This window comes from Amblyomma maculatum, chromosome 10 (assembly GCF_055883805.1).
Source record: "Amblyomma maculatum isolate TAMU_Amacu chromosome 10, ASM5588380v1, whole genome shotgun sequence".
NCBI classification, from domain to species: Eukaryota; Metazoa; Arthropoda; class Arachnida; order Ixodida; family Ixodidae; genus Amblyomma; species Amblyomma maculatum.
In genome coordinates this window covers 21,179,089-21,206,955 of record NC_139353.1, presented here as the reverse complement: position 1 = coordinate 21,206,955, position 27,867 = coordinate 21,179,089, and the positions used below count along the sequence as shown (strand labels likewise).

Genomic DNA, 27,867 nt, shown 5'->3' with positions numbered 1-27,867 from the left:
TTTGTGCGGCACTAATGTCGTCTGCTCTATTATGAATTTACCTTTGTATACATGTTTGGATACTTGCAGGACCATGTGCTTCCGTTTTGGAGTTGTGTAACTCACCTAATTAGTAAAGGAAGGCTCGAAAACGCTGCCTTAATGAGCGGCTCACATTTCACGTAGTCCAGTCGGGACTCGGTAGAGCGTATTCACTTTTGTCTTTAACGCTGCCCACGCAAGTTCTCGATGCCAGCTGCCCAGCAGTTTGTGTCATCCCCACCTGTTGCTGAACACCGCCTTACTTCTACATGACATTAGGACAGAACCAACTCGAACGTCCCAAAATATTAGAAGCTGCCTTTAGCTTCACTGTGCTTACCGGATGAAAGGAACCAGCTCAGTCTGATGCGGCGTCTGGAAGCCTGCTAATGACGGCATGGTGTACTGGCTCCGTTGAAAGCTGTCATGAAGGGTTCAAATGATGGCGCCCGGCCGGATAAAGCACAGTCGCTGAAAGCCACACCCAATAAGTAAGGATGCATTTCCGTATTTAAACAACTTAATTGCGTTTCAGCACAGCTTTGATGTGTCGAATCCTTTCCGACACGTGTTTTGACAGGCTGACAGCGACCATGAGCAAATGGCAAATTGTGCTGAAAACTGTTCACTGGTCAGTCTGGACATCCGGACTGCTCTACGTTCTCGGCTGCTTCGTGGCATGCAAAACCAGTAAGCATTAGTAGCTCGCAGCTGAGCGATTTGTATTTTTCCTAGCCATACCAAGCGCGGCGCATTTAAAGTGTTTGACTTAAAGCGGCTTTACCGATTTTCTTGCTAACCCCGCAGATTCCACTTTGCCCGAGACGGCCCCCGACGAGTTTGTTGACGGCTCCTTTGGCATTTCGCGTGACAAGGTTAAGAGCAAGAGTTTTTCATTCCATTCATATTTTGTTTTCTTGTATGCTATTTTACTATTTGGTTTGTCCCGCCTCTGCAGGACACAGCCGATGAGGAGTGGTACCGTTACAGTACTGCGATTCGCAAGTTTTGGCTTTGGGTGTTAATACAGCCGCTGGTCAGCAACTGCCTCTTTAGGAAATTCCACGGCGTAAGTGTACCACTTCAGAATCTCTGCCGTTGGCACGTTCAAAACAATTCTTGAAAGAATTTCTTCAGTCACTTATGGAGTCGAGATGCTCTTTGCAGTTGTAATAGCTAATTGTTTCAGTTTCTTGATGGGAAAGCAACGGTACTAAATGAAACCAATAGGAACTTTTATTTTCGTCTCTGTTTGATGCATTTGTCGCACTGTGAGGGTGCTTTTTGTTAGATAAATACATAGGTCATAATGTTAGTGCATATTCTTTGATGGAAGAATTTGGGAAGCATATCCACATGCACGATTTTTTTGCCATAACAACCTGTCGTTTCAGACCGTTTGTTCATTCAACTGCACTCTACTGCCCCAAGTGTATTTTACACAAATTTTCAGTTTCAGCAGCTACTGGGAGGGATGTAAACATTGTTAGGCAAACCTCTTTTTTTCGATAGGCATGATGAAAACAGCATTATAACAGACGTCGCTGTCTTTGGTGCCTGTGTGCTTGCATCTAATATCTCTTATTTCTTCTCTCTTTTCAATACAGTGGTTGCCCACATTCTACGCTGCATACAGCACATTCTTTCTGCTCTACAATGTCGGCTGGTTGATAACTGCATCATTGTACGCCTTGTATATTGCCTTTTTCATCTCGGCAAGGTACAGAAACATCACTGCGTGCTACTTTCTTGGCCTTGCTGTCATCATTCATTCCGCCTATCCTGTTCTCACATTCCTGAAGGTATGTGACAGTATTATACTCTTTGCGGGACACAGCCTTGTTTTTTTCTTTGGGCATGAAACGCTGATAGTAACCGGGGCTTTGGCAAGGTAATGTTTGGAGAGGTGTGAGCCTTGCAGACATAGTCTTTGAATGCCCATCAATGTGCGACAACAAAATAATCAAGGTTTATTACAACATTAGGCGCACATCTTGATGAGTATGCTGTAATTGTATTCATGAAGGGCTGTAGGCTCACCTAATTTCAGCCAAATCCTTGCACACTGTTGTTCACTAGCAGCCAAGCTTGTTACACTGGTGACCACCAGGTAATAAAGCAATCTTGTGCACCGTTGGTGTTTAGGTACTCGGCACGACTTGGCTATCTTCTACTTTTTAAGTTGCATGCAAAAAAGGACATGTAGACATGCAGCCCCTCAAAAAATGGCTAAATATTGTTATTGCATTCAGATGTCGAACTTTCACATTTTCGTTAGGAGCATAACAAGAATAGGCTAAAAAATCTCCACCTTATCCAGTGATCAATGATGAAACTTTGCCCTTGCCTTGTTACTACTTTAAATTGCATTTAAGGCTCAAACTTTGCTGCTTGTTAATGATTTCTGTTAAACGAAATTGTATAACCTTGTCAGGACATTTTGGGCGCATTAAAGCACTCATGCTTACACAACAAGCAAATGAAAATAGACAATAAGGGTAGTCATATCTAAGCTGCAATAAAACCTGAAGCTGTTCAGTTTAGTTACAATTTCCTGCTTTAGTTTTGCATGCCTGACGTGGTGCATTCCTGCTATTGATTTAGCACATCTCAGCTTGTTTTATTGTTTGCTCATTAAGGCACATGGTTTGGTCTGCTTATCTTTTTGATTTGTGTCTTTATTTTGTTCTCTTCTGTTGACCTCCTCCCTTGGCTTCGTGTGAACACGGAACTGTCTCTTGTTACAGTATCACCAGTCGTAAGATAAAAAAAAAACTTAAGAGGTAAAGAAAAGAAATGAGGGGAGGGAACGAGGCATGCATGGATTTAAGTGCTTGGGGAACTGAAAAAGTGCTCCAAGGAGCCCAACAGTTTCACGGAGAACATAGTGTGAGAACACCAGTCTTGAACCAGTGTTCATGATGGTGGTTCATTGCCTGTAAACATACCACTCATACCAGGCATGTCAGACAGAAAATGACAGCGCTGTACATGCAGTTCATGAGGCATTTCTCTTTCCTTTCACTTTTTTTCCACTGCAGCCTGTTTATTTGTACCATGGAAGCGTGGAGACTTTCCTCACACAAGTGGCCCTTTCGTGGACAGCAGCTCGGTGTGTCAGCTTTGCAGTTGATGCCATATCAACGCCTGTCTCCCAAGTGTCCCCTAAGGTTGACTTAACGCTTGCCTATGTCCTCTACTTGCCGGCGCTGTTTACGGGACCGCTGCAGAACTACTCAGACTTTGCCGCACAGGTATGTCCTGGTACCAGTCCGTTGTTACCGAGTGGCTAGCATTTGAAACGCAAGATGCTTGCATGTGACAAAATGTGTACAGCCTAGCCACTATGCTTTACTGCCAAAAAAACTAAGATTACTCTTATAAAATGATGCTAGACACCATTCCGTTCATTTTCTTTTTTTTTTTTTCATTTATTGAACCTTGACACGCTGCGGGGGAGAGTGCTTCATTCATGCGGCAATGAGTTGGGAATGCAAGTTCATTGAAGAAAGGGTATACTTGAAGTAGATTGCGAGGTGACATAGGCCGACCCTTCCTCAGCCAAACACCGAGAAGGAACCGAATGTTCTCAGCATGGGTGGTGCTTGATGCAGGAGTTTATTCATGATGTCACTTTGTGTGTTTGTGCTTGATGCAGGAGTTTATTCATGATGTCACTTTGTGTGTTTGTGTTTTGTGGGGTTTAACGTCCCAAAGCGACTCAGGCTATGAAAGACGCCGTGGTGGGGGACTCTGGAAAATTGTGACCACCTAGGGTTCTTTAACATGTACTGACATCGCACAGCACACAGGCGCCTTGCTTTTCGCCTCCATCGAAAAGCGGCTGCCGAGGCCGGGATTCGATCCCGCATCCTTGAGCGCAGTAATCGAGCGCCATAATCACTGCACCACCCCGGCGGGAGTGATGTCGCTTTGTGTTCTTTTAGCTGCACCAGTGATGTCAGGGATAATGCTGATACTACATACTCTTCTATGTCTGTCTTGGTATTTCTTTGGCAGCAAAAACACATTCGTTGCTGAGAAATTTAGAGCTAGGAGTGTCGCTTTTGCTTGAATGGAACGTAAGCACAGTTGTAATGCGGGGTTTGACGCTGCAAGTGCCAAGCAGTGAAAACAAAAGGACTTGAATATAATAAGGTATGTTTTGCAGGTATTGAATGAAAAAAAATATATAAACAAGAATTGTCAGAATATTAATGAAACTTCATCCTGTATGCGAGAGCAAGAATGCAGAAAACTACAGCCATAAGGGTCATAAGACCAATGTGGCTCGGTTGGCTGGGGTGCACACAGAATTACAGGACGGCTGAACCGGCTTTCAATGGTTATCTTTCACTCCCTGCTTTGGTGTCGGCATGAAGTGGGTGTATTTTTCTACTTCGGCAGATGCTGGTTTTTCACCGCAGTTGGTCTCATCGGTAGCACAACTTTGCCCTGGTTCCGCCAATGCCATCAAAACGCCCGGAATTAAGCCCATTGCGATGTGCACACTTTTTTTTTCTCACTTGGCTAACGCTGCCGTTCACACATGACGCATGGTGACACATGCAAGACCTCTAACATGGCTCACCAAGCCTGTACACCATGCCTACTTTTCACCTTTTTGTCAGCATCTAGATGTACTTATAATGACCGGAGCAACTCGGCAGGCTGCCATGTTCACGAGAGAGCCGGCGCAGAACTGAGGAACGAGCTAATATTAGCAAACATTTTAAAATGGATTTTTATGAATTAGTCACTGTGCCTGGTCCACTCTTGTAGCTAGAAGTGGAACAGGGGAAGTAGTGGCATGGGGCAGTCCAGTGAGAGCTTGCAGAACCCACAGAAGCGGTGAAGGTGGGCAAAGGGTGGGTGAGCACTTTTTGAGGTTGGAAGTGGTGTATTAAAATAATTAGGTGGGTGGGTGGTGCCTTTCGACTGCGTCTTTGAATTTTCTTTTGCTGTCACTTTCTTGTCATGCTTCTGTGTGGGCTTCTAGTAGCGGGTGCAACTTTGTGAGGATAAAGTCTGGCTGGTGCATAATTAATGGTGCTTATTTATGAAGGTTGACGTTGTGAATGGATGGATAGTTTTGCTGAGCAGGTTGGGCAATGCTCTACTGAGGGAAGCATGGTAGGGAGGCAGCTGATGCTTCCAGAGGGTATAATCTTCATTCTCTGAGGCTTCACCTATATGTTGCCATTTTTGCCAGAGGTCACTTTATTTGAGCGGACAGGTGCTGGTATGAGCAGTAAAAGTGGAAAAAAAACAAAGTGCAATTTCACACATAAAAAAGTGCCTATGTTGTTGGAGTTCTTGCTAAGGTACTTCTTGCTTTATTCCATTCACTGCCCAGATAGCAAAACCAAAAATAGCGTGGTCATCTCAAGGGGTTCTTCGTCCTGCTGTACAGCTTGGGCTGTGCACTGCATACTTCTTTCTCCTGGAAGCCCTCCTACACTGGTTCTACAGGTGAGTTCATCCCTGACGATAATGGGAGGTACAATATAGAACCTCTTTATGACAATTGCAGATATTCATCCGTGTCCCTTTCTAGCAGCGTTTTGCGTGTTGACATCACGTTCGACAGTTCTGTGCTGCATATCTCTCGGCTGTGGTAGGGTCAGAATTAAGTAGAATGTTGCTCTGGGGGTTTGTCTGAATGTTTTGAACAAACAAGCAGATAGTGTATGCAAAATACAACAGCGATGCACACTTCTTAAATCCAACCTCCTCAACCTCTATGCTGACCCGTCAGGCCCTGGATATGACGTACCAACAAGGACGGCATCCATTGATCTTTTCAGAATGACAGTTTTAGGGTGGGCACAGACTACTGATTGTGTCGCTGGCTCACTGCGCACTTTTCTCTTCCCCTTTTCGCACACATAGAGTTTCTGCTCAGAGTCTGTATGTATATTAGAGTGTTCTGTGTGCTGTGCCTTTCCTATGGCCTTCCTTCCGCACACGCACTTTTTCGTGCTGTTCTGAAGTTCAGCAGTTCAGGAGTTCTTCATGGTACAGAGAAAATGACGGAATGTTGTCGGCACAAGTTGCCAAAAAATTGTGCATTAAAGCATATCCGGCTGCAATGCACTGGATTTCCACATACAGTAGACGCATGGTTGGGGGTCTGTGGGAGGCACTTTGTTCTGGATGACTATGTCCATGACCCACGGCTACTGGAGGCAAAGAACTTCACTGCTAAACCTCGGCTGAAGCCAGGCACGGTGCTGAAGCTTTTTGTTTCCAGCGGGCTGGTGAGGGGAACTCCAACAAGCGTTAGGTGGCAATTTGTGTTAGAAGGGCTTTAGATCAGGGTTTTTTTGTAGTTGTTTACGTCGTGGCGTCATCATGCATATTCACACATGCAGCACCCGTGTAGTGGAAGCTTGTTTTCAGTTTATATGGCATCATCATGGCAGATACATGCATTTTAAGGCGAAAGCCTTTAATGCCTCATCATTGTCAGCAGGAGCTGTCGGCAGAGGCCTCGAGATAAACGCTGGTAAGGAAAGCAAGAAAGTCACTTTTCTCGATCTTCAGATAAACACCAAAATTAGCAGATTAAATGACAGGGTGTGGGCAAATTGCTCACCTGGACAATATTTTCTTCAGCTTTGAGGTTAAGAAAGCTCTATAGCTTTTCTCTGTAGCTATGTGGCTGCACTTGAGTGGATGCTAAAGTGTATTTACTCTCCTAGTATGATTAATAGTGCTGGAGACACTTTATCTGTGCAGTTCTGTTTCTGTTTGGATGCCATACTAGTGTATCTCAAAGTACGCTGCCCCTAGAACTCTTAGGTTCAAGCAGATTCTGGGAAATTTGCAAGCTGCCTTGGTAACAACTTCTGGGACTTCTCTGTAGCATACATTACCTGCAATGTTGACACTTGCCACGCACAATCTGCTCAAGCACTTACGTACCCGTAGTTCGCTCATTGTGTACTTAGCAGACATTACAGCGAAGACACAACACAAGCAAGCAGCACAAACTATTGGTCCAATCTTGGTACTGTGTTGGCAATGTTGGCCCACCAGAGGATCAATGCGATGTCAATCCTGTACCAATATTGGTACAGCTGTGCTGCTTTGGCCCGCAGTGATTGCACTGCAGAAAAACGGCATTAGTGCACACTCTCAAAAGTGCGAGCTGTCGATGAAAAAAACGGTCACAAAGTGCACCTTTATAAGAGCACGATACGCATCTCTCCGTACCAGCGCTGCAAAGTCGAAGGCGAAGCTCTGGAGAGTCTTCTGTCATTCTTGATTCACTGTGCCGAGGCTTGTCGCCGTGTTGTGCATGTGTTCGGCCAGTCTTTCCCAACGGGCACAGACAATGGGGTCCTTTCACTTGGAGCATGGTTGCCAACTTTCTGATTGTAATAACGAATAATGTGTCAAGGAACTGAAGCTTTCACAGCGACTCGAGTGCTCTCAGGTTTTCAAGCCGTCGGCATGGCACCGTGTTGCTGTGTTACCGTAGCACCGTGTTACCATGGCACCATGGAAGACGAAGAAGAAAAAGAAGAAAGAAACGAAGAAGTAAACGTTAAAGAAGAGCAATAAGAAGAAGAAAAATATGTAAAACAAAAAGGAGAAGAAGCAGAGAAAAATAAGAAGAAAAAGAACTAGAAGTAAACGAAGAAGACAGATAACTCGTTAGTTGGTAGAGGCGAATGACAACAGCGAGTTTCTAAGACAGAAGGTTCAATGACAAGAGGCAAGGGGTACTCATACATGAAGTGATTCCCTTATGGCATAAATAAAGCTGAAACCATAGGGTAAACTGCTATGCGCAAAAGCCATGTCTTTACTTTGAAGCTGAACCTAAGCATAGCCATGCAGGTTGCTTTCACTTAACTCCAGGTTTGACCACAAGCTAAGCCACAGCTAATTTTTTTCTCTCTCTCTTTGCAGACAGATCAGCCACTCAGCCCAACTAACGCGAGATGGCAAAAAGGAATAAGAAAGAAAATCTCTCTAAAGGCAGGGTCAGGATGTATGCATATGACATACTCCACGCCTTCTGCCAAACGCAGAAGAGGAAGGAGAATTTGGCTTGTGGAGGCTAGATGGCCAGGTACGAGAGGGAAAAACCTCTGAGAGGGAATGGAACTAGAGGGACATGGCAATTGTTGACTGCGATGGATGTAACCACTCTAATAATAAGGGGTGTATGAATACTGAAACTTTTCAATATGAATAGAGTATGAATGTGGCAAAAAATTGTCTTTGAATATTGAATATGTGATCAGTGAAAAAAAAAAAAGAAAAATTAAATTTGACAAACATTGTTCATCTTGTTTTGTTCAGAATTCACGTGTTGTTTGAAAATAAATTTAAAATAAAATTGCACGAAAGTGTATCACCTGGTAAAAAATTTATTATAAATTAGACAGTATTCCATATACTGGTTAGGCAGTTGTATAAGGAGCACCTGCATTAAACTGGATGGAGCTGTTATACTGCTGCTGAATGAAGTAAACTCATTAATTCCACCTTCAAAGGACCAGAAAAAATATCCCATTTATAGAATGGGTCTGAAAAAAACTGCGAAAAAATGTTTGCTTGACAGTAATCTTATCTCATGAACGCCTTCATGGTGTGTGTCTGCGTTCGAAATGAAACCAAAGTGTGAACGTTTTTTATTTTGAGGATGCTTCTCTGCAGTCTATGCAGTAATGCATTGTGGTGAAGCCCCCAGTGCACTAAAACAGCAGTGAATTCAAAAAATCATTTGTATATTCGGTAATTTTTGTACATCTGAAAATTTCGAATATCAGTTTTTCGAATAAGAATACGAATCGAACTATTCTATTCGTATTTGAATATTCGCACATCTCTAATAATTAGTCTTTTAAAAAAATGTTTGTGGCCACACATTCAAGGGCGAAGCCTCACAGTCACCGACAAAGTGGCCCTTTAACGTGGTAGCTATGGAGCTGATTACTGTAATCTTTGTCCCTGCGTGTTGTGGTGCATGGTTAAGCACCCTCGTTTTCTTACGTGTGATGTGATGCACCAATGAGCCACCAGCAATGCTAGCCTCTTGGAACAGCCAACAGATGGCAGTGGCAACCTGGAATGTGCGCTTTTTGCGGGCAATTAAAAAAATTTGAACTGTTCATCATATGGTGCAGTATTCATGGCTGCTGCACAGCATGAATCCATGACATGATGATTCAACTGAAACAGTTTTGTTACGGGGATGGCTAAGCATCGTTAAGGATGAGCATTAGGATCAGAGGATTACATAATAATATCCGCCTATTGCTGCCTCGCATAAAAATCGCCACAACACACTCTGTCGGCCGCATGCAGGCAAAGTACCTTGTGATCTGTGAATGGGCGGTGATGCTTCAGGAGAAGTGTCACTGTTATGTTCTGTGTGCGGTGTAGTGACCACTGGTTACCCATGACACAATGAAAGTGTTGGTTTGCACCATCAGTGACACTACAAAATTTCAGTGGCATAGTATGCTGCAGTTCAAACATGGTATTGGCACGATCGTAATAACGAGCATACGAGCATAGAAAGGTGGGCTTGTTGATACGAATTTCTCTTACCTCTTTTCTTCAAAAATAATCGCATATAGTTGCGCATGCATTTGATGCCACAATGTAGCACATTAGTGCTTTCTGAATGAAACGGTGTTTTTCTTTTTTTTTTCTCACATGCTATGTTTGTGGGCCTTTGAAAAGAAAGTTGCATTGTCACCGGGCATTTTTCAATTGTTTTCGTTTTCATCAATGCTTTTCCTTTTCTTTCTTTTTCCACCATTGCAATTCACGCACGGTAAATGTTTATTTTATGTACTCCAAACCAGGTTTGAAAAGTTTCTGGAGTTCAAAGTTGCAATCTACATGAAACTGTGCCTCACACTGGACGCCCTACGTTTCAACATCTACTTTTATTGCAGCAACAGCAAATTTTCAAACTTTGCACTTAATTTTCAAGTTAAGTGTCTCGGGCCAACTCAGTGATGCACAACATTAACATTGCTGCTGTGCATAGTGCACCTAAGAGCTATTTCTTCGCTCTAAAAAGAAAGTTACCTTTTTAGTTTTACTATTTCTTTAGTATAGTAGCTTGTGAAGAACTATGCTTATTAACTAAGTGGGCATATACAGTGGTACACACCGATAATTCAAATTATTGTCTTTGTCAAAGTGTTCCTCAATATTTTAACAGACAAGTGCAGTTTTCGCATTACACGTACATTAAAGAACCCAGGTGATCAAAATTACCGGAGCCCACTACAGTGTTCCCATAGCCTGAGTCGCTTTGGGACGTTAAACCCCACAAACCAAACTAAACCGAACCGAACACAGTGGGTCATAAAACGGATGTTTTGAACTCTGCCCAGTAACAAGCTTCATCTACTCAGATGACACTACACATTGCTGTTGGTGATTGTGCAAGTGTAATTAGTGACTGCAAGTGTTCGTGCCACGCTAGGTTCCCTTATCTCACCCATAGCACTACCTGTGGCTACTTTCAGAAGGAATAAAGACACTTGCTTTGAACTTTTGTTTTCAAAATGGGTAGTGCAAGGGCTAATGCCTACCAACGTTGCTGCTGCTGCTGCTGCTTTTTTTTCGACATCATAGTCTCAGGTGCTGATTATGGACTTGTCCTGTGGGTGACTACTGTTCTGCTGCAGAACAAACCTGTCATAATTATTCGGTCCCACCGACGGAACAGGAGCACTGGAGCCAAATATTCATAGCTGGGAAATAATGTATTAGTGACCTATATTTTGGTATTTGATTGTTCTTGATTGCCTAAGATTTCAGTTATCCATCTGGCAGAAGCTTGCAGTGTAAAAAAAAAGAGGTCGCAGGAAATGTCTCGAAACCCTTTAATCAGAGTTCATCAGCACTTCAGATAACATCAGCGGATATTATCAGTGCGGTTTTCTTTTTACTTGTTGTACAGTTCGGCCTTGGCATACTACCCTGACCTTGTGGAAGAGATGGACGATTCCAGCCTCTTGGGTCTAGGGATCTGCCTGACGGTGCTGTTCTTCCTTAAATACCGAATACTCTACGGCCTCGGTTCATCAATGGCCGGTCTGGAAGGCCTTGACCTGCCTCCACCGCCCAAGTGTGTGAGCCGGATTCATCTCTGCTCTTATCTCTGGAGGTGGGTCACAGGGACTGAACCCTTTCTCTCGAGGAGGCAACATCAAAGAGCTGCACATCCTTCCTTTCTTTGTAATAGACAGTCATGTTCAAGTTTAGTTGTCTGTAAAAAAAAACTGGATTCTACGGCCCTTTCTGGGTGCATTGATGTTTGTTTGTCAGTAAAAGATGCATTTATTGCGCTCGAAATTGCATTTCAGAAAGTTCCATTCTGCTTGATTCAAACTCATCACTTGTGCAAGCTCTATGATCATTCCTGCTTGCTGTGATAGTGATAAGGCAAAGTAGTTTTGTAGTGTCATTTGGCTGGCATGTAGTATTGTAAGTTGAACCTCGATATAACAAAGTCTAACTTGCAGCTGGAAATTTCGTTAAATCGCGAATTTCGTTACTTCAAGGTTTCCATGTTCTAGCTGCCCAAATAAAGTACAAGGTTAGTGGAATACCGCTGGTAGATGGGTGCTTGTAAATTACGAATTCAGGAAATAAGCAAGAAATTCTACAATAATAGTGCTAGCAAACTAACAAGGGTACTAGATGTTTTGTACATTAGGAGGATAATGGGCGATAGCAAACGAATGCGACCGCATCATTGTTTTGTTTTTATTATGTGAGCAAAGAGAGAGCGCATCACCCATGCTGGCACGGCTACTTTTGTGCGGCAATTGTTCAGGCCTCACGTGCATGTACCCTATTTACACGCATAATGAACCTGCCTTTTGCATTTGCAGTCAACAAATTAAAAAAAAGCGTTTGTCGTTAGCGCGTCCCTACCTTGCGCGCCGTCGCAGTATAGTGTATATCTTCGCAGCGCGCCAACAAATTAAAAGAAGAAACACTTGTCGTTACCGCGTCCCTACCTTGCGCGCCGTCGCAGTATAGTGTATATCTTCGCAGCGCGCCAACAAATTAAAAGAAGAAACACTTGTCGTTACCGCGTCCCTACCTTGCGCGCCGTCGCAGTATAGTGTATATCTTTGCAGGGCGCCAAGATTACGTGCAGCGAAAACTTCACTGTGTGCGTTACCTCCAGTGATGGGGTGACTGGGGGAGGGTTGGCGAACTTGGCAGAGTGCCAGGAGTGTGGGTGGTGGCTTGCTGGGCTGGTGCGGTTGCTCAGTGCCTTCCAAGGATGGGCCTTTGCCTTCTTTTATGTCTTTTTAAGCCTTATGCTGAATGCTTGTCCACGTCTCACAACTTTTGCTTTTAGGTAGGTTGTAAATAGTGCAGAGGGCGGTCAGTAGTATGCCATACTTGCTTACCGAGTCTCACACTCTTTTTGCCCTTCTTTCGGTCTTTCAGAACATTGCGCTCAGCGTCCAATGCTTCCTCTTTCATTCGCTTTGTCTTCTGCAACATTTGTGTCACCTTCTGACAAAAATGTAAGAGTTTGGTTTGCCATTTCTTACTGGAAATCTTATGAGCTTAGAAGACCAAGGGAACGTCATAACAGACAAACAAAACAAAAGGAAAAAAAATCATGGCCGATTTGCAAAGTTAATTAAATGCGAAGTAGGTGCGTTACCACTGCTTATCCCTGCTATACCTTTCCATCGCTTGCAGTCGCGCAGCCGTTGTCCTGGAGCTTCTACCGCACGTTTGTTTCTCTTCGCTTCGGCATTCGTTTTACAATGACGCTCAGTGTATAGAGCAGTTTCCTGAGCACGCTCGGCATGTTTCCTCATTCTTTGTGCTTCTAGATTCTTGCACCATTTAGCTGCAATATCAGAATCGGTAGACTCACGATCCCGCTGCCTTCGTAACCGTTGTACTACAGCACGTCGAGCACGGCGAGCCTGCGCTGCAGTGCCAGATACCCGGCTTTATTCATTGCGACGCGAAGCAAATGCGTGGCGCAGCCGCGTCCTCAGTTTTCCTTACACCACTTTCAGAAATGAGTGAAAACAGGCACAATGTACAGCCTTTGTCAAAAGTTTAGAGCCTAGAGGGTTTGACTTTAAGCCGTATATTATGACTTCATTAACAATCGTGGAATACCTAGCTATTGGAGAGGGTAGGATGGACAATCTTGCCCTCAGCAAGTTTGGAAACCTCGGAATACATTACGAGCCACATAGTATGGCTCATAAGTAGAGCCCCTGGGTATACCCCTTTACAATGTACTGCTCTGCGGCCGAAAGGTCTGGGGTCGGATCATAGAGGAAGAGAAAGAGAGAAGAAAGAGCGAAATGCGCTTGAAGGCGAGCGCCGGCACGGAGGTGTGCACAAGCTGCTTCACGACGCGGCGAGCGGCTCGGAGCCGAGATCGAAGGAGCACCGCGCATGAACGTCTACTATCCGTGAAGGCTGAGGAGTGACTGATGCGAGGGGAAAAATGCCGAAGTTGAGGATGTGCGAGCAACACACGACTGCTCACTCCGGAGTAACACACGCTTATGCAACACTGCCTAGCGATGGCCGCCACGCCCGCAATAGACATGCCGCTCTCTCACTGGGTGCATCTATGCGGCCGCTCCGCCCCCTCAGTGTTAAGTCGTGTGATGCAGGCGTCGCCACTTTCCCTTCCTCCTCTTCAAGTTCACGGAGGGACGGATGGATACAGAGAGAGAGAGTGGCTTCTGCTGCAGCTGTGCAGCCACTCTGCCTTCTCAACGCTGAGCCGCGCGAAGCACACTTCGCCACCTTTTCTTTGTCCACTTCAAACTCACGAAAAGAGAGAGTGTGAGTGGCTTCGGACAAGCATCGGCGAAATCCGTGATTGCGGCTAGTAGTGCTACGCACTAAAAAAGCAGTAGCCCTCCTACAAAGAATAGGTGAAGAATAGGTGCCATTTTTTTTCAATACTTGATGAAGAATAAGGGGAAATAGGGCAGCACTCCCTGCCTCGTTCTTTTTTGTCATTGGCACAGAGAAGAGTGTCCTTTCTCCTCCACTGTGTTTCCCTCGTGTGTAAGCATACTAAGTGGGTCCAGTGCCTCCGTGTGTGCGATTATGGGCCATTTTTCATCCATTTTTCATTCTCACTGCACCAGCTCGATGCAGTTTTGCATTGTTAGCGTTGTTGGCTGATGTGGCTGTATGGTTTCTGGGATTTGAGTTTCTTTTAAGGTTGGTTTGGCTTGGTTTAGTTTGTGGGGTTTAACGTCCCAAAGGGACTGAGGCTATGAGAGACGCCGTAGTAGAGGACTTCAGAAATTTCGACCACCTGGGGTTCTTTAACGTGCACTGACATCGCACAGCACACAGGCGCCTTGCTTTTCGCTTTCATGGAAAAGTGGCCGCCAAGGCCGGGATTCGATCCCGCGTTTTAAGGTTGGCTCTCAGTGACCAGGTATAATTGTTATAACTGATATTGTGTTGTGACTGCATTGTTATGAGCAATTTATTTTGCCATAGAGCACATGGTTATGCTTATGGTGCACTGTGGTACATTTTTCTGTTTCTTTTTTTTATTGTTCTAATCAGTGTTGTTACAGGTGGCTATGACTGTATGTATTATTTGCTGGAATATTCTACAAAACAGTGGAAGCAAAGTGGTACAGCATTAGTGGTGCAATGGGGCATTATACCATGCACAGTTATATCTACAGCAGTTAAATCTCAACCACACAATCATGCATGTTGATCTCCGCAGGTTATTTTTCTAAACTATTTTTTGCAGGCATTTTGACCGAGGGCTCTACCTCTGGATACAAAGGTGAGAGCAATTCTTGTGTGCTTACTTTCAAGGGCAGGATTGTAGCAAATAACTCGATAAATTCGGTAAAAAGTTTTTATTTATATTTTATAAACCAAATAACGCCACACAAGACGCTTTTCTTTGTGGACCCATTTCCAGCGCGTGGCACTGCACCAGATTGTTTGTTGACTGTTTATGCATCAGTGTCTAGCTAGCACTAGAGTGCATGATGTTTACATTGGCCTTGCCTGAACGCAAGATGTTCAATAGCACCAAATCATGGTGAAAAACGGAACGTTCTGAAAGCATAACTATGCCGCATAAGTAGGCGCTGTGCTAGTGGTAGTATTGCACAAAAAGGAAAATGTTGCTTTTCAGAAACACAAACAGTAAAAAAAAAAGAAAAAAAATTCGAGGGAAAGAAAGAAAGTGGCGACCACATTGCGAATACAGTAAATGTTTGAATTACATGAAAGTTCAAATTATCGAATGGCTCTTAAACATTACTGAAAACCGTTTGCACGGCAGAAATTTTACTTGATAAATGCCCTCCTACAACATGTGGTTGTTTATACATTTGAGATGAAAGTTAAGTGACAGCAATGATTTTTTATGGCCTCGTCAAGCGCTTTTATTTCACACACACTGTCAAGGAGTTGAGGAATGACTCCAAAATCGCAAATTCCACTGCTCCCATTTCGTAATGCAGCGCAGTAGCAGTGGAGCCTCGTTACAAACAGCCCCAGGATGCTTCATTGCAGTGCATGCAGAAAACCATAAGTACACCGTATAATTTTATGCATCATACCACTTGACAGTATGATAAAGCATCATCCTCTTCCGACATAAAAGCAATTGATTTGGTGGGGAAGCACGAATTGAACGCGGGTCTTAGCATAGTAGGTTTGACTACAGAATGAAGACTTGTGGAAGATATAACTTTAGTTTCAAAATGAGAGCCACGGAATAGCTGCTCTTCCCATGCTGTTCCAAGAATAGACACCAGGAAAAGAAATAAATTGCCCATATTTACAATTAATGTCAGAGCACTGAAACATTTGTCTCAGTTGCTCTCTGAGGGAGAGGGTACATAAAAGATAAAAAGGAGAAAAAATTGCCTTGGCTGTCATCTCGGTTGCTGCTGTGTAATAACGAGAAGTATGGTTGATCCCAATATATGAAGTTATTGCTTGTATCAAACGGTTTGAATATTCTCTTGAAAATTTCATGCAAAAATTATAGAGGATATTTAAAGGGCTCCTGAAATGCTACTTGGGGTAAAATTCTAACGCAGGCAATTCATAGAGGTGGTCTTTGTGAGTATTCGAGTCAGATTAGTAAGGTTTACGTGGAGCTGCTAATTTGAAAATAGTTATAAAAAGTGGTAGTGACGACCACTTGCAGCAGATTTGGGTGGCACATCGCCATGTGCAAGCCTCCCCACTGATGTTAGTGAAGCTGCTGAACGAACCTGCTCATTGGACGCTCTCAAGTTAGGCAAGTGGGACATGGCGTAGTGAAGTGCCGTCGTGACTCGTTTTTCTTTTTTTTTTTTTTTTTTTTTGCGCACTGGCATGCATTGAGTTGAGGGAGAGGAGGAGCATGATTTTCGATCACCCGTATGTTCGATGCTAATGAAGCTAGCCTAAAATTTTTTGCGCCACAGAGAGGGTTGATGGGATACCTATAGCTAGTGCCTGATTCAAATTATGTAGTCTGTGCTCGTTTGATTGCCAATCCCTTTAATTGTGCCTCTGATATCTCTCACACATTCTTATTAGCATACAGTCCTAAGCTACCATGCTATCTAGCGACTGACGGCAAGTGACCACCCAGCATAGGTAAAGCCTTGCTTCAACCAAACCATACAAACTTGCCCGTGTGGCCTTCAGGTAGCGTGCCTGACTCGGCTTTTGAGAGCCTTGCTTATCCCAACCTTCCACCTCAAATTTTTGGTATCATATGGTCGCGTTACGTCATGCAACCCATTGGCGAATCGGTGCTTGGCCATGTCATCTGCCAGAACCAAGCCCGCGGTTTTTCGTTCACAGTGCTGACAATGCCAGATTTTTTGCAGAAAGAGCCTTTAATGCTGTCACATTAAAAGTATAGCAGGGTTCACATTTATCACCTTCGTAGCCGTGTCGCTTTTGAGCATTAAACATTACGAACCAAGCCATTTTGCGATCCGCTTTGATCTCAATATGTGTGGTTTTGACTGCAATAGCAACTGGTCTGAATGAAAGGAGGGACATTTAGAAAGAAAATAATGTGCAGAGGCATGAGCAAGAAACCTTTGCGCTCTTGTAGGCATTCAGGCTATGTCCTCACCTTGAGGAACCGCACGAACGCATTCTTATCCTTGGAAGGGGCCTACAGTGGGCACAATGATGGTCAAGAATGCCTTTGATCAGACATCATTAAGTCGTCCAGATCTGCCAGTGTTGTTAAGAGGGACTGCTTTGTAGCGTCAACTTCACAAGCTATTTTGCCCATATCCAGCATAACTAACAGTGCCTTTGCCGGCTCGAAGTTGGAGCTTGCACTGCACTCCATTGTGTGTATCTCGTATTCGTACACTAATAGGCCATTGTGACAAAAACATAAATAACCTGCTATATTGACTGCAGCAACAAATGATGAAAATTTTTAACACAAATATTAACAACAGGATAAAATGCAACGATTAAAGGATTATAGACACCTAATTTTTGGGTTCGTGTTTTATCATTTGTAATGATGCCTAGGACATTGCTGTACACGGATCACCACATCACATTTGTCTACGACTGCTGAATAATTTATAATCAGATTTCTTTTCTCGCCTGTTTTGGCTTCAACAGCTGAGCAATGACTGTGACGTCACAGTCAAGTCTAGGTCATGCGAGAGATGAAAATACAGCGATATAATGATTGCTGTGTCATTTGAATTCACTACAGTGATAAAGCCAGCCTGCCTCAAGAACAGGAATCACTACAGGCGAAGAATGAGTGATCATATCACTGTTTTTTCATGCAACGCATAAAGACATGATTGTGACGTCACTGCCATCTCTCGGCTGTTGAAACCGAAACTGGTGAGAAATTAAAATTCAATTATAAATTATTTAGCGGTTGTATAGGCAAAAACTGTGCCCGTATTGATATGCAGGAATGAGTTAGGCATCATTAACAAGAAGAAAAATGCCACGAAAATTTGGTGTCTATAGCCCTTTAATTCGACCTTTATCCCTTGCAATGAAGGAATTGTTGAAAACCCTTTGCTGCCACAGTAGGAAAAATAGTGTGTTTTCACTTGAGCGTGCAGTATCAACAGTGCTGATTGCAAATATTTTGGTGCCACCTTTGAATCAGAGGAAAACCCACCGTTCAGTGGTGCTTGGCGAACAGAAGAATATGCACCACAGAGTGCTGCAGGTTTTGGTGCATTTGGCAAAATGACACATCTGGTTTCCAAATGCAACATAGTCACATAGGACAGCTGCTAGAAAGTCTAGTCAGCTGCTTGAGCCAGGCTTGAGCCAGCTGCTAAGCCAGGCCTAAGCCAGGCCTAAGCCAGGCCTAAGCCAGGCCTAAGCCAGGCCTAAGCCAGGCCTAAGCCAGGCCTAAGCCAGGCCTAAGCCAGGCCTAAGCCAGGCCTAAGCCAGGCCTAAGCCAGGCCTAAGCCAGGCCTAAGCCAGGCCTAAGCTTTACTCTGTTCCATGATTTGTATCTGAGGGTAGCAGCTTTGAAGGAACATTGCTGAATCATTCCTAGTGGACATCATAAAGATAAATCTGTACACTAGCATCATTATGCATCACTGTTAAATATCTTTTATGTATGGCGCTCCCTGTTTTTTCTCTACTGTAAATCTTACTAATGTGACCAGTTTTGGTGTTATAGCTTGACGTGCTTGCTTACATCGTCTATGCACAGCTTTCTTGCATAACATATTGACGTGGAGCATTCTTCATCTTTACTGTGCGCTGATCTCGCGCACATGTTTCTGCAAGACGAGGAAGCTGATATGAAACACCGTTGAAATGGTGCCCGGATGCCTGTTTTCGGAAGCCGAGTGCCATTCTGTGCTCTTCACACTACGACAGCCCATTTCCACATGCAGCAAAATTCTGGATTGAGCACAATAATCTTTGCCTTTTTTCAAAGATCTGTGTGTACTCATGAATTGTATTAGACAACAGATTGTCATATTGTCACGTTGGCAAAAAGGCATCTGAAGGCCGCAGAGCCGGTAACACAAAGAGCCGCTGTTGGCTTAGTCTAGGGACGTCCGGTCCGCGAGACGGGAACTTCGTCATCTTCTGCTTCTCTTCATTGTCCTCTTCACACTGGCATCAATATTAAACTTCTTCAACCTTTTTTGGCTTGTATGGCAAATGCTGGCGATGTAGAAGGTTACTTTTTATTGTGTGACATGCATAAACAGTGTACTATCAAAATTATGTCTGCTTGCAAAGCTACTATGTACCCCGTCACGATGCTGAGCCGGCAGCCGTATCAAAGAATAGCAATAAATTAGAGCGTACTAACTGCATTGATGACAGCGCAAGGCATTTTAATTAGGTTTAATTGACTTAATTAAGTTAAATTGAGCATGTGCGCCCTCCTGCAGGTACATATACAGGCCTATAGCGGCCCGTGGTGGCTGGTCACTGGAGCACCGCCTGATGGGCGCGGCGGCCAGCTTTGCCTTTGTCTGCTCCTGGCACGGCATGGACAAGGCCGTGGTGGTGTGGTGCACTCTGAACTTTCTCGGAATCTCGGCCGAGCTCCTGACGGAACTCGCCAGGAAGCAGGAGACCTGGCGGAGCATTGAGGTTCGCTCGTTTCTCTTCCCGTTTTTCCATCGTAGTCAATCTCTCTGAGTACCTCACTTAAAAGGTTGGGCTACCATGGGAGACCGTTAGAAAAAAAAAATGTCACCTTGTAAATTTTTGGCAGTGGTGATACATGTGAATGAGAAATGGGTGTTTTTCTTGTAAGCTCATATATTTTGAATTAGATTTGGTAACGAGTCCGGACACGATGGCATGGTTCCATTTTCTGTATTCTAACTTTGCTGCTGGGCTGGTAAGCAGTATGAAGTGAATATTCTGCATTTTATCATTGGAACTGAGCACTGTCTAGGCTTACTTTTGTTGAATGAACCTTCGTTAAATCACTTTTTTTTCTTTTCTAATTAACCATTGCATCTTGTCCAGCTTAAGTTAGGTTTTTCATCGTCATTACTTATGTGTTGAATAGGTGAACAGCTACTATACTAGCAGCAGTGCTACCGTTAGCATGCATTTACCAGTTCATAACAACTGTTAAAGTAGGGAGGCACCAAGAAGGCCTGTTTACATTACAGTTGTAATGACTGTACATGGATAAAAGTTCTTCAAATCAAAGATGATTAAAGATGATTCACTACTTGTAAAAACACTGCAGTGTGCTGTATGGAACAAAGGATGATTTTATCATTGCTAAATAATTTAGGGTAAATTACATAAACTTCTTGTAAAAATTGTAAATTCGTTTATGAGAAAGGAAAGGCCTGGTATCTGTCACAATTCTCAATGGACACCCAAGCCATATCCTAAGGGAAGGATGGAATGTGGCAATGAAAATCACTGTGAATTTCCCAGTTTAAAATTATTGATCATTGATTGCCAGCAGACGAAGCTGTTAACCTATTTCCTCCTTGGCCCTGAGAATTTGCAAAAAGAATTGTGTCACCATTGCGAGTTTGGAAACAGGGTTGCTTTTTGTGGAGACACTTTTCGATTATTTGTGGACAAAAATTATAGACCCTTGCGAGAATGGTTTCATATGGTTGGTTTCAAGTCGAGACTAGTGTCTGAATGGGAAGTCCACGATTGTATTAAATGCGAAGAATCTCTGTTTTTCAGGAATAGAAATGGTGCAAATGTGCAGCATTCATCACGATTCTGTTTCAGATGTTTAATGTCGCCTGCAGCGTTACAAAGTTTTGGTCATGAACATTAGAATCAGTGGATGTTGGTTGCATCTTAACTGATTACACTTTTATCTTCGACAGAAAAATTGTACAGCTTTAAAAGAGGTGATGCAATGGATGTATTTTAACTGCAAATTATCTTAATGCTTGACTACACACATGCCTACGCCCCCGCATTTAGTTAGACGAGTGGCGATGCAGAGCGCACCAATCAAAACGATGGAATCCTCCAGCTGACCCGCAGGCCGAAAAGTGATCTTAAAACACCCTTCCACCCATGCCCACATGCAGGCTGAAAATGTGGGATTCATACACTTGCAGATCTGGCCTAAAAACGGTCATAACAAAGCCTTAAATAGTTGTCAGTTGTATATCTGCCTTGTCTACATTCTGGGTCCTTAAAATGGCAACTTCTCATCCACTGCAGAGTTGATATTACAGTGCGACCATCCTTGTCCTCCGTCATAGCTGCACTTGTTTCTTTTTTTTTCTTTTTAAATTTGTCATTGGGATAAACGCTGCCACTGTTAACACTATCTAGCTTTTAGTACACTGCTATAGAGTCAAGTTTAAATGAGGATTGTATTCTAACTGACCCAGTCGTGTTGACAGGTTTAATTCTGTGTCATTGCTTCAGATATGCATGTTCCTTGTTCATGATTCAGGTCACGCGCCTTGCTAATGACTGTTCATTCTTTCAGAAAACTTTCTTCACCGGAATGCGGTTACGGTTCCTCAGGGCTCTCATCTCAGCACCACACTTTCTCTTCTCCATGTTCTCGTGTATATTCTTCCTCAGCAATGTGGAGATTGGACTTATCTTCCTTAGGAGAGTAATACTCGGTAAGAATTATTGTTTCGCTTCTTGAATGCAACCTTGGCACGGCAGTTCGCTAGTTCACAATGCTTCTTACTGCACTCGAAGATTATTATAGCTAACGAGGTAAAATATTTTGTTATAGGTGAAATTCGTAATGTAAGACCTAATCAAAAGCGCATGCAAGAGCAGCATAATTTACTCAGTGAAGCAATGACAACTCTAGCGATCCTTACTGCAGAATGGGGAAAGCAATATAACGAGTTTGGTATATCAAATACTGTGTAATACTTATCTTAGTTTGTTATATCGAGCTTTTACAGTACCCCTGTGGGCCGCAAATATATCTGCTGCTTTCTTATGACTTGTCAAGGAGGGCTAGCAAACAGCACATGAGATTCTCTGAGAGTGCTGAACATTCTGAGCCACTGTCATGGCCAGTAAGTCTAAACTTATGCTGACTACTGTCTGAAAACCAGGCACGCTAGTATTGCCAATGTTAGACAGGGCTTGTGCATGACAGTATGTGCGGGGTGCACACATTTTGATACAGCTACATGTTTCTGCGGCATAAGCATGAAATTTGTTGAATTTGTGCCACACGCTGCACTAAAATGTCCTAAGAAACCGCAGAAATTTGCCGTACACAGGGACGACTATCTGCGGCTGTGATATTGCCAGTCGTGACGTTTCAGATACTGCAACGTGCGTCACTGGCATTTTAATTAGTTTTATTTTGAGATGCCATCATGCCATTCTAATACGCACTCATAGTTTTCTCTCTTGCGTCCAAATGCTTCCTACACTCTTTGAGTACGCTGAACAGTTGTGGTTTGAAGGTGCTTCGCCGCACGGGTCACAGCTCGTGTGGTACATGAAGCATCTTCATAACGGAAAGGGGTTGTTTGTAAGGATCGGCACCACTACTATGTCGCGCTGCAAAAAGGGCCGTTGTGGTACTTGTGATTTTGGAGCAATACTTCAACACTGTGTTTTAGGTGCTGCATGCTTTTAGTGGGTGTAGCTCTAGCTTTTTATGCTGCTCTTGAAAGTTTTCGGTATTTTGCTGGGCCATTCATGTACAGCAACTTTGTTCTTATGCTGCGTCTCGTCACTGGACTCACTTTCTCGTCATCAAATAGTGTAGGCTATGGCTTCTGTGTTAGTGCTAAGGTGGTACATGTGAAATTTATTTCAGGCGTCAGCAGGTCAGGAAACGCGCAGCAGCATTGAATTCCATAACGCCACAGTGGAGCCCAAGACTGCCAAAAAATAAGCATTTATGGATGCTGTAATGTCAAAGTACTATAAAGTGTGCTCTGTGCACAAAATATATAACCTATTATCCCGAGTAATTGCCTACCTCCCCTTAATCAAAATATTGTGTCTAAAACAGAGTCATCGCCAGCCCATTGAAAGCGTAAATCATGGGCTGAAGACGCGCTCACATCAGTTGTCTTTGCTTACGACTAGCTTTTATCTGCTTTCGGCATTTGCCCTTTCGCCTTTTGGTTGCCGTTTTTCTTTACATTTTGTCCTTTTTTTTTTGTGTCCACTTTTGAATCAACATTCTGTTTTTGTTTTGTTTTTGTACTGGGCTCGCTTTTGAGAACAGGCTGATCGCAATCACAGCTTCAAATTGAGCTCTTCTGAAACTGCCCTCACACAACACAAGCTGTGGATTTTGCAGACAGTAAAACATTGTTTTATGGGTCTTGCGAGCAAGATAAGGTCCCGTTGTAAGACTGCGATAGATGCAGAAAAAAGTAAATTCATATTTTCTATCTTTTTCCTTTTTTTTTTTTCTTTCAGTCCGGGAAGCTTGAAAAATTAACCTCCTCGGTTTTGTGGCTCACATTTTTCTTTTTTTTTTTAGTGTGATAGCATACCTTGCAGTACAAACTGCTTATTTAAAAAAATAGGTACACGCAGCGCCGATGATGGGTGGCCTTTGCTAGATTTCCTTTGGATCATATTCATACAGTTCGATATTCACATCTTTTCATGTTTTGTGCCAAAAGTAAGGCTTCTTCCATATTTAATGGCTCCAAAATTTGAAATCATGCTTCAAATTGCAGTATTTTTTTTTTCATCTAAGCTGCTCCGAATCTGGATTTTACTGCTCCAAAACTAAGATTTTGCTGCTCCTAAAATTGCTAAAAATCATATTTGAGCTGTTGCAGCCCTGCGTTTGCATTGTTGACTCCTACTTTCAGGTACCCTCAAAAAATCTGTTCTAATGCAACGCTGCTAAAGGCCTCCTCAAGGGTTTCTACAGTTGTTGTAATTGGCAGGATGCCTAAATTTTTAAAGTAGCAGACTGGGGAAGCGTCATTGAACTTCGAGGAGTAGCAGTAGCCGTCTCTGGCCATTGAAAAAAAAAAAATTGTTTAAGTTAAGGGAGTGCCTTAAAAAGAACAAGGTGGTATGTAGGGAAATCACTGGGCTCCATTCTACAGCAAAAATCTGGCTTCTACATTGTGAGCTAATAAATGACAGCCGATTTAGCGTCATCAGTCCAAATACAAATTAGCTGCACTTACACTTCAGTTTAGATTTTGGGTTGCACATACTCGTTGGCATTAGATGTAATCTTCACACTATATGAAGACCATCAGACATAGATATAAAGCTCCACTTAAATGAAGCCGTATGAATTTGCCTGTATTGCCTGGCCTAATACAGTTGAACCCCGTTATAAGAGACACTGATGTAACAGACAATCGTGTATAAGAGACACCATTCACCCAAATGGTTGGCCACCCTATGAGTTTCATTAATTGGACCTCCTTTTTAACAGACATTGGATGTAGAAGACAACTGGCTATAAAGGACAAATTAGCCTTAAAGTTTGGTACTCAGTCTTGCTTATAACAGACATTTTAACAATATATACGGCACCATCCATCGCCAGGTTCAGTAGCTGCTACGGGGAATATAAAAGAGAGACACACCTGTGCCGTTATTATTAATTACAACTTCAGAAAACAAAGAACAGGTCAGTCAGCTATGAATTGACTAAAAGAAGCCCCTGCAGTGGGAATGCAACATAGAGAAGCTCTTCAGGCTTGCCACGAAGAGCACAAGTGTGACTGCATATGCGAGCATTGGGAGTGCGCGTTGGGTTCTCCAATTTGTAGAGCTTCCTATCACAAATTATCATAGGTGTGTCCACTAGTCTGAAGAATATAGTGAAAATTGTCTATTATGTTGCATTTCAGTATGAGTGACAAATCTATATAGTAAATGCAAAGAAAGTGCTCAGCTGATGGCGCGGACATTAACAAGTCATTGTGTCTAGAAAGCGAGATCAAAACAAATTACATAAAAACACAAGTGGTTCTGCTCTGGTGAGGACAAATAATTGCTCTGTTTGCTGTTCAACCAGTTTCGAATCCACTCAGAAATGCCTCGTTTGCTTTTCATTCATTTTTCATCTCAATAGCGACACTCGCAGACAGACTTGTTACTCACAGCCACTGTTACCCTTTGTCAAACAAGCATAAATTTCTGTGGGATATTGCTGCTGGTGATGTTTTATAGCTTTGGCTGCTTCTAAAACCTTGGTGGTAAGCTAGTTATTTTTACAATTTCGTGGCTTTTTTTTTTAAATTGAATTCTTGTAGTGCTGATGAGAAGAGAAGAGAGAAGAGATGAGAAAAGAGGAGTCGCTGGAGAAAGATTTGATGTTGGGAAAGGTTGAGGGTCGCCGGAGAAGGGGTAGGCAGCGAACGCGATGGTTAGATGGCATCCTCGAGGCACTGCAGATGAAGTTATGTGATGTTAGGAAGATAGTGAGAGACCGGAAAGCGTGGCGTGACATGGTCAATAGGGTCACGAAGAGTCGGACACGACTGAACGACTGAACTGAACTGAGTGCTACCAGACACATAACTTAGTTGCGAATCGCTAGTTGCGGTGCCAAGTCACATCACAATCGCACTTTGCAATCGCTGCAAACATAGTTTGCACATCGGCCATGAGGCTCTTGGCCTGATTTTCAAGCTTGGAGAGGCTGTGTTGAACAGCATCAATGCAGCCATGAAGCAGACGATTTACAACTATTTCAGCAGTAAATAAATGTAAGAAAGTTGCAAGGTGTAGTCAGTGTGGTGGTCCACCAAGCAAATGCAATATGTAAATGAAAGCTATAATAACGCTTTTGCGACATGATGTATCATTCTCTTTTGCGTATTTTAGCCGCAAGATGCCTGCACCGAAATGAGGTCTTGTTAAAAAGTATAAACGTGGTACCCTGCTTATAAGGGGCCTCTCATATAAGAGACAAAAAGTGCTCCCCAGTGCATGCCTCTTATAAAGGGGTTCAACTGTAGTAGCGTGTCTCAATCGGGATCTAAGGATGCAAGGGCCTCAGGGGATTTGATTTTCATCACAAAAGTGCCTCCCAAGTTGACAGCTTCTATCAATTTGGCTTCAGAGAGACAAACATCAGGGAAAGCGCTGATTGGGGGATCAATAAAGTTATGGGTGTACCTCTGGCCAGTTATAGTTGACAGGACCAGGCACTTACCTCTCATTGGGTTGTGGGGTGACACAGGACCACATGATTGGGCCGAGTTGGCAGGAGCGCACAGCACCTGCCCCCCAACTCAGGTAGCTCCTTTAAAACGGGAAGGATTAGATGGAAATTTAACCCTCGGTACACTATGGACTGTTAAGTATGGCTGGAGACCCCTATGCCATGCACGTTTATTCGTACGGTTTGATTATAGTAGAGCTTTATGTCTATGTCAAATGGTCTTTCACATAACGAGGTGTCTTATGACTGTATGATAATGAGTATGTGTGGAATAATAGCAAAACGCACAAGTTAATGGACTAGAGGCAGCAGAATGTTTTGTTCGCATTTTTTTTTTTTGGAATAGCAAGCAATGTGATAGTATCCGTGGGTTACAACACGGAATTCACCAACACCACCGAAATAGTATATAATTAAATTTTTTTCTTGCGAGTTTTTTTTTTTTTTTGCAGCCGCCAATGGCAGCTGTGTTGTATCTGACACTCTGAAATCATCTGAAATGTGCAAAAACTCCAATTATAAGTTGCTGCTTATTCATTTCTTTATTTATTTTATCTTTTAGGCAGGCTTGCATAAGAGCTAGTGCAAATTGATATTAGCAGAGCAGTAACCATATTGCAGCCTTAGTATACCTCACATGATCTCGGAGCATCAGTGACCATCAGAGCCGTCAAATCGACACTTGAAACCGAAGCTGCATGATGCAAAAAGTTTAATTATAAATCAATTATTTGCTGTTTTTTCGTGCAATGCCTGCTGCTATTCATGTTAATAATGTGCTACACGTAATTCCACAACCATAGTACACAATGAGATTTTGGTGACTCTACTTCATTGAGAGATATGTGGTGAAATGAGCAGTGAAGTGCATCTAGGCGAATGAGGATTCGCAAAGAGAGCAACAGAAAGGAGCAACTAACCCTGTCTTGTCTCACCCTTAAAGGCTTCCGAAAGGTCCCTCAAATTTTTTTTATTTTCAGGGTACCCTCTGCCTTTGGTTCCAACGCTGCTTGTGATGTACTGCGGCTGTCATGTCTCCATTGACATCATGGACTGGGAGATGAAAAAAAAGAAGTCTTAGCATTTTGCTGCGAAGCTGTTGTAGTTTTGCAAATTTTTTTTCTCACTCTGTGATCAGGTGCCACAAAAACAAGAAAGCCTGTTATACTGCCTGTCATCATTAACACAGAAGAGGTAATCATTTGCAAATGTGTCCCGAGCCTATCCCAGAGAGGTGAGAAATGAGTGCATTTAATAGTGTAAACCTAGGTTTTCTTACTTATTACGTTTTATACTCATTGAAGACTGCTTACAGGTTACACCACGGAAGGTGGCTTAGCCAAAGAAAGGTAAAAGAAAAATTGGGAGGTTTTGTTTGCTGACACTGCGAAATCATTGTACATAATGTAAGTGAATTAAGGGTATGTTGCATTATTTTGCTTGTTAGATTCGTATATTTATATAGTCTGGACACCTAATAACGCTTTTGCCTGGTATTGCATGGACGGCCATCTACCGTTTAGTCATTTGTACAATAAAATAAAGGTTACACATTTTTTCCAAACCATTTGCCATGCCATGTCTTCGGGGTTTTAATATAGCATGTACTCATACAATTGTTTGCTGGAGTTTGAATGGGCATCATCTATACTTTTTAAAAAGTGAAGTTTTTTTTCTAAAACTTTAATTTGCGATTGCATTTTATTTAACTTTTCCCTCTCTTGGTTGCAACCAATTGC

At 43.0% G+C, this 27,867-nt stretch overlaps 1 protein-coding gene across 1 annotated transcript; it reads left to right on the top strand.

Annotated features, from left to right (window-relative positions):
* The first annotated feature begins 18 nt into the window (after positions 1 to 18).
* LOC146175798 (protein-cysteine N-palmitoyltransferase HHAT-like) lies at positions 19 to 27,717 on the top strand. Its single transcript, XM_084582157.1, has 12 exons — positions 19 to 512; positions 602 to 711; positions 829 to 896; positions 980 to 1,090; positions 1,629 to 1,823; positions 3,063 to 3,275; positions 5,378 to 5,493; positions 10,964 to 11,170; positions 14,792 to 14,827; positions 19,425 to 19,629; positions 21,473 to 21,614; positions 27,109 to 27,717. Exons 1-12 carry the CDS (start codon positions 448 to 450, stop codon positions 27,207 to 27,209), a joined length of 1,569 nt encoding a protein of 522 aa, XP_084438283.1. The 5' UTR covers positions 19 to 447; the 3' UTR covers positions 27,210 to 27,717.
* The last annotated feature ends 150 nt before the right edge of the window (positions 27,718 to 27,867 follow it).

Excerpts from the sequence above, each read along its gene's own strand:
- LOC146175798 (XM_084582157.1), top strand. The coding sequence starts at position 448 with ATGAAGGGTTCAAATGATGGCGCCCGGCCGGATAAAGCACAGTCGCTG. Across the intron at positions 513-601 it reads CTGAAAGCCACACCCAATAA|GCTGACAGCGACCATGAGCA; the intron begins GTAAGGATGCAT and ends GTGTTTTGACAG. Across the intron at positions 1,091-1,628 it reads TCTTTAGGAAATTCCACGGC|TGGTTGCCCACATTCTACGC; the intron begins GTAAGTGTACCA and ends TTTTCAATACAG.